At 52.5% G+C, this 6000-nt stretch overlaps 1 protein-coding gene across 2 annotated transcripts in view; it reads right to left on the bottom strand.

Moving 5' to 3' along the window:
* Positions 1–1722: 1722 nt before the first annotated feature.
* The window catches only part of IPO4 (importin 4), a 50892-nt gene continuing 46614 nt past the window's right edge, over positions 1723–6000 (bottom strand). For both annotated transcript variants that reach the window (XM_083580829.1, XM_083580828.1), the window contains 3 exons: positions 4678–4782; positions 3831–3900; positions 1723–3353 (listed from right to left, as the gene is read on the bottom strand). In XM_083580829.1, the coding sequence (XP_083436955.1) occupies positions 3223–3353; positions 3831–3900; positions 4678–4782 (306 nt within the window). In that variant the 3' untranslated portion in view covers positions 1723–3222. The remainder of the gene's footprint in view (positions 3354–3830; positions 3901–4677; positions 4783–6000) is intronic.

Genomic DNA, 6000 nt, shown 5'->3' with positions numbered 1-6000 from the left:
CAGCATTTAACGTGAAAATCATTCTCGATTTAAGTCAGCGGTAAGAGCGCAAGTGTCACATGCTGGTCTCGGGTTCAATCCTGGCATCTCCAGGTAAGGGGTGGAGACCCCACTCTGCCTGAAAATCCCAGAGAGCTAAACGAACTGGATGGATGGATGGATTGCTCAGTGGGTAGAGCACGAGGCTCCTAAATCTCGGGGTTGTGCAAAAACAACTACCAGACTTTTAGAAGACATCTGAAGGCAGCCCTGTTTAGGGAAGCTTTTAATGTTTCATAGACTATTGTATTTTAATATTCTGTTGGAAGCCGCCCAGAGTGGCTGGGGAAACCCAGCCAGATGGGCGGGGTATAAATATTAAATTATTATTATTATTATTATTATTATTATTATTATTATTATTATTATTATTATTATTATTGCAGGGCACAGGACCAGAAGACCCTCAGGGTCCCTTCCCTCAGGGTCCCTCTGCAATTCTATGATCCCAGTCGTCTGAAGTTTCCTAAGTCCAGGACATTGCAATAACTTAAGTTGGCAAACGCCCCCCCCCCCCAAATCAATGGGCGTTGAACTGAGCTCCCGATTCAAGACCAAAAGAGGGAGGGGGGCAGAAGTCTGTCTTGCTCCAGTGCAGAGCTGTCAACTGTTCCCTTTTTTTAAAGGGAAATCCCCTTATTCCGAATAGGATTCCTCGCAAGAAAAGGGGAAAGTTGACAGCTATGCTCCAGTGGTACATTCTGGGCAGCGCCCTTTGCCCGCAACCGGATCCTTCCCTAGCGCCTTTCAGCTGGAGGTGTTGACGATCAAACCTGGGAACTTTCTGAATATTACGGGGGCTGCTTTCCTTCTGCACCTACGCTTCTTTCTAAAAGTGAGCTGGCCCTCTTGTTTCTGAACGCCAGTTGCTAGAAGCCGCAAGAGTTGAGAGGGCTGCTGCTGTTTAAATTTGTGTACCGCCCATACCTGCAGATCTCGGGGCGGTTACAATATTAAAATCGCAATATGAAAACACAAAATGCATAATAAAAACAAGAACGATCCAATTAACCCCTCTTGCGTGCAGGTCCCGAGTGCGGGTTTCTCCCTGGGGCATGTGAGTTGGCCACTGAGAATAGGATGGACTAGCCAGCCTCATCTAGCAGGCTCCTGAAGGCTTTATGGGGCTGTGGAATAGTTGGCACAGGGATATTGACAGGATGGGACAGGTTGCTTCTTGCTCAGAAAACTTTCTTCAGGGTGGGGGGTCCAGTATTTGAAGCAAGCGGCCTACGTGGGGTTTTGGCCTCAGCTCTGAGACCCCGTTCTTAAAGGTAAAAGTAAAGGGACCCCTGAACATTAGGTCCAGTCGTGACCGACTCTGGGGTTGCGGCGCTCATCTCACTTTATTGGCCAAGGGAGCCGGCGTACAGCTTCCAGGTCATGTGGCCAGCAGGACTAAGCCGCTTCTGGCGAACCAGAGCAGCGCACAGAAACACCGTTTACCTTCCCGCCGGAGCGGTACCTATTTATCTACTTGCACTTTGACATGCTTTCGAACTGCTAGGTTGGCAGGAGCAGGGACAGAGCAACGTGAGCTCACCCCGTCGCGGGGATTCGAACCGCCGACCTTCTGATCGGCAAGACCTAGGCTCTGTGGTTTAACCCATAGCGCCACCTGCATCCCGAGCCCGTTCTTACGATACCCTTAATAAGCATACCCTCTCTGCAAGGGAAACACACTTGTTAGTTTCAACGTGTTTTTTTAATATAACATAACACAATATAATCTCTTCGTTCCAGAAAAATACCAAAACCCAGGTGGTTATATAATCTTAAATACAAACTAGATGGGGAAACAGCTGGTTCGATGGGTGCAGGAGCCCGGGTGAAAACCTACAGCAGCCTTGCGAAAATAAATTATCACAAAATCCTCTCAGAGACTGTTTGGGGAAACACGAACTTTGGCAAACAAAATTCATTTGGAATAAGCCCCCCGCAAAGAACGGGAGGGAGGCGGCACTTAAAAGCGCTGAGAATCGCTCCCAACAGGGAAAGGGAGGTGGGACGAATTTGGCTCAAAAAACAGCCGCCTCCCTCGACAACCGTTGGAAAGAGATGAGAAACTGTGGGAGGAGGAAGAAAATAATAATCGGAAGGGGCTGCGTCTTGGCTTCCATTAATGGCAGGACTCGCATCAGCATATATCTGAGGAAAACTTAATACTGCTGAACCTTTGAGCGCGACCCGACCTGAAATCTTTGGCTTGGAGATCAAACAGAAAGTGGGTCTCTCAATGACTAAAACTCCCTCACTGCTCTCATTTTTGCTTAGATTTCAAAGAAAGATAAAATACACACTTCCCGGTGGTGGGAGGTTATAGCAACAGGGACAGGCCGAACTCAAGCCCACATTCCCTCCTCCTGTAATGGTCGAGGAATGAGGGTTTTTGGCAGTTTACATGCTTAAGATATGCCACACTGCTGGTGTTCTTGAGTGTCGCTGAAAGCACTCCTCAGCCCTCCATCTCGAGGAAGAAGGGAAAACCATGAGGACTCACGCCCCGAACTGCACCAATATCCTCTCTCCTTTCCTCCTTGCTGCCCTACTAAAAGGGGCTCCCATAAAACATATCCACCCACCCGAAGACTGCTGGGCTCTTGTCTCTGCACAGAACTGGCTGCGGCAATTTCCCCTTGGCAAATGAAGCGTGCTGGTTGAGGGCGTCGTAACTGGGCAGCAAAAAAAGGCAAAAATTTGGCAGCAGGGACTTTGAGGCCCCCAACGGATGGATCGAGGAACCGATGCAGGCCGGTCCCTGAAGGTGTTAGGCAGAGAGCCTCCCTTGGGGAAAGGCCTAGGAAGAAAAGAGGTTTGTGGGAGTTGGGGTGCTACATACTTCATGCCCCTGCTGATGCTGTGTGAAAAAAGGCTGACTGCCCGCCCCCCCCAAGACCCGGCTGGCCCCCAGAAATGTCAGCACCAAGGGACGCGTGTGGCAAAAAACGAACAGCCGTCACAGGTAGGTGGCACGACGGTGAGGCGAGAGAAGCCTGACGAGAAACGGGGAATTGAAACCGCAGGGAGCGTCGCCTGGCATCAACGGGCGGAGGGCAGGTCGGCCGCAAAAACTTGGAAGGGTTAGTCCATACAGAGCCAAGAAGGGTGTCCGGTGGGAGGTGTGGGGGTCGCCTCAAGCAAAGTCCCCTTCCGCTTTCACAAAGCTGGGATCGCGGCCCCTCCTCAAACAGAGCTGACCGCCGCGTTGACCAAGGAAGCGGCTTCCGAAGGCAGCGAGCGCACCACCGCCTGGAACTCGGACGGGCATCGGGCGGAGAGATTGCGCAGCAGGGAGACCAGGGAGTTGCGGCCTTCTGAGCAACGAAAACACACACACACAGAGAGAGAGAGCCGTTAAGCTGGCCGAGATGCAGCAGTGACGTCTCGGACGCTGGGCAATACCTCGCTCAAACTTTCCGTTTCCCCCTAGCCGCCAGCCTGATGTTCATGGGGCAGCAGGGCCTATGGGGCCTAGTGACCATTACAATCCCCGGCACACCCAGGTCCTAGTCCGGTGCTCTAACCACTACGCCACGCTGCTGTTATCAGGAATAGTTATTGTTATGAGTTGAATTGTTGTCAGGCGCCCTGGGCGGGTGTGAATACCACCCAGTGACCCTGAAAGCACCACATGCCACGTGGCACGGATCGCACAACGAAGTCGCGTTCTTCTGAACACCAACACCCTCTCCCAAAGTGGTTGGGCAGTAAAAATGGGCAGGGGGGGAGGGGGAGAAGCTGGTGGGCAGCTGCCCAACCAAGAAGGCCCGCTAACCACCCAGAGCGCATACCTGAGGGGATGTTCTCCTTGGCCAGGATGCTGCCACTGACTCGCACAAGTTCGCCAATCTGCTGCAGGACCTGAAAGAGAACAAGGCCTTCTCAGGGCCGCGGCAAATCCCCTTTCGTGTGTGGGGAGCAAAACATGGAACATGTGGGGATGTTGTGGATAGTAAGGTAAAGGGGCCACTGACCATTAGGTCCAGTCGTGGCAGACTCTGGGGTTGCGGCGCTCATCTCGCTTTATTGGCCAAGGGAGCTGGCGTACAGTTTCCGGGTCATGTGGCCAGCATGACTAAGCCGCTTCTGGCGAACCAGAGCAGCGCACGGAAACGCCGTTTACCTTCCCGCCGGAGCAGTACCTATTTATCTACTTGCACTTTGACGTGCTTTCGAACTGCAAGGTTGGCAGGAGCAGGGATCGAGCAACGGGAGCTCACCCCATCGCGGGGATTCGAACCACCGACCTTCTGATCGGCAAGTCCTAGGCTCTGTGGTTTAACCCACAGCGCCACCCGCGTCCCTTTTTAAAAGAAATAGCATCTCTCAACTCCCCTCTTGTTACAGGGAAGCTTCGCTCGATCCGAATGAGCAGAAAATGGATGTCCGCCTGGGCGGGGGAAGACTTGCCGCCAACTCTGGTATTGGGCAAGGAAATGGGTACATGCAGCATGAACCGGGAGGGTGCCTTTTGCAGCCCTGCGCCAAGTCGCTTGTGCCACCTGTCCTGGCAGCTGGGTCTGGCACTCCGACTACAACACTAGAGACAAAGTTCTGCCAAAGCAGAGGGGTTTTTTTTGGGGGGGGGAATCTCTCAGGTCGAAGCGATAGGTTGCGAGGGAGGTTGGGGGAACCTACCTGCTGGGGATCGTGCTCATATATAAAGTTGATGCAACAGAAAACCGTTTTGTATTCCTCCAAGTCGTCCTTCAGGGGGAGATTGTGGATCAGGACGGGGAAAATCTGTGGAAAGGAAAGGGTGGGAAGAAACAAGGCGGGAGGGAAAGATGCTTGATGAAGGATCGTCACAAAGTCCTTAATTGTAGGCCTTGCTGCTCCAAAACATCTGCAGGGCCCCAGGCTGGCAAAGCCTGTCCTATAGACTCTCAGCCAGAGTTGAAGAGCTGGGTATTTTACTCCGCTTTTGAAGCAGCACTGAAGTAAAAAGCGTGTCAACTTTTGCACCCATCCCTGGGTGCCGTGAGGTGGTTATACGGCCACAGATTTGACCGTAGCCGCCTGACCCAAAGGGATTCTTCTGCGCAGAGAGAGAAGCAGCCCAGGGGTCGGAGCAAGGGTCCTCGATTCTGGTCGAAACATTGGAGGATGGATGGCGGCTAACAGATTGAGGTTGAATCCTGACAAGACAGAAGTACTGTTTTGGGGGGACAGGAGGCGAGCAGGTGTGGGGGACTCCCTGGTCTTGAATGGGGGAACTGTGCCCCTGAAGGACCAGGTGCGCAGCCTGGGAGTCATTCTGGACTCACAGCTGTTCATGGAGGCGCAGGTCAATTCTGTGTCCAGGGCAGCTGTCTACCAGCTCCATCTGGTACGTAGGCTGAGACCCTCCCTGCCCACAGACTGTCTCACCAGAATGGACTACTGCCATGCGTTCTATGTGGGGCTACCTTTGAAGGTGACCCGGAAACTACAACTAATCCAGAATGAGGCAGCTAGACTGGTGACTGGGGGCGGCCGCCGAGACCACATAACACCAGTCTTGAAAGACCTACATTGGCTCCCAGTACATTTCTGAGCACAATTCAAAGTGTTGGTGCTGACCTTTAAAGCCCTAAATGGCCTCGGTCCAGTATATCTGAAGGAGCGTCTCCACCCCCATCGTTCTGCCCGGACACTGAGGTCCAGCACAGAGGGCCTTCTGGCGGTTCCCTCACTGCGAGAGGCCAAGTTACAGGGAACCAGGCAGAGGGCCTTCTCGGTGGTGGTGCCCGCCCTGTGGAACACCCTCCCACCAGATGTCAAAGAGAACAACAACTACCAGACTTTTAGAAGACATCTGAAGGCAGCCCTGTTTAGGGAAGCTTTTAATGTTTGATGTATTACAGTATTTTAATATTTTTTGGGAAGCCGCCCAGAGTGGCTGGGGAAGCCCAGCCAGATGGGCGGGGTATAAATAATAAATTATTCTTATTGTTGTTGCTGCACTCCTTCATTAATCGG

Source organism: Podarcis filfolensis (assembly GCF_964270895.1).
Source record: "Podarcis filfolensis genome assembly, chromosome: 13".
Classification (NCBI taxonomy): domain Eukaryota; kingdom Metazoa; phylum Chordata; class Lepidosauria; order Squamata; family Lacertidae; genus Podarcis; species Podarcis filfolensis.
This window is presented reverse-complemented; position numbering and strand designations above follow the sequence as displayed.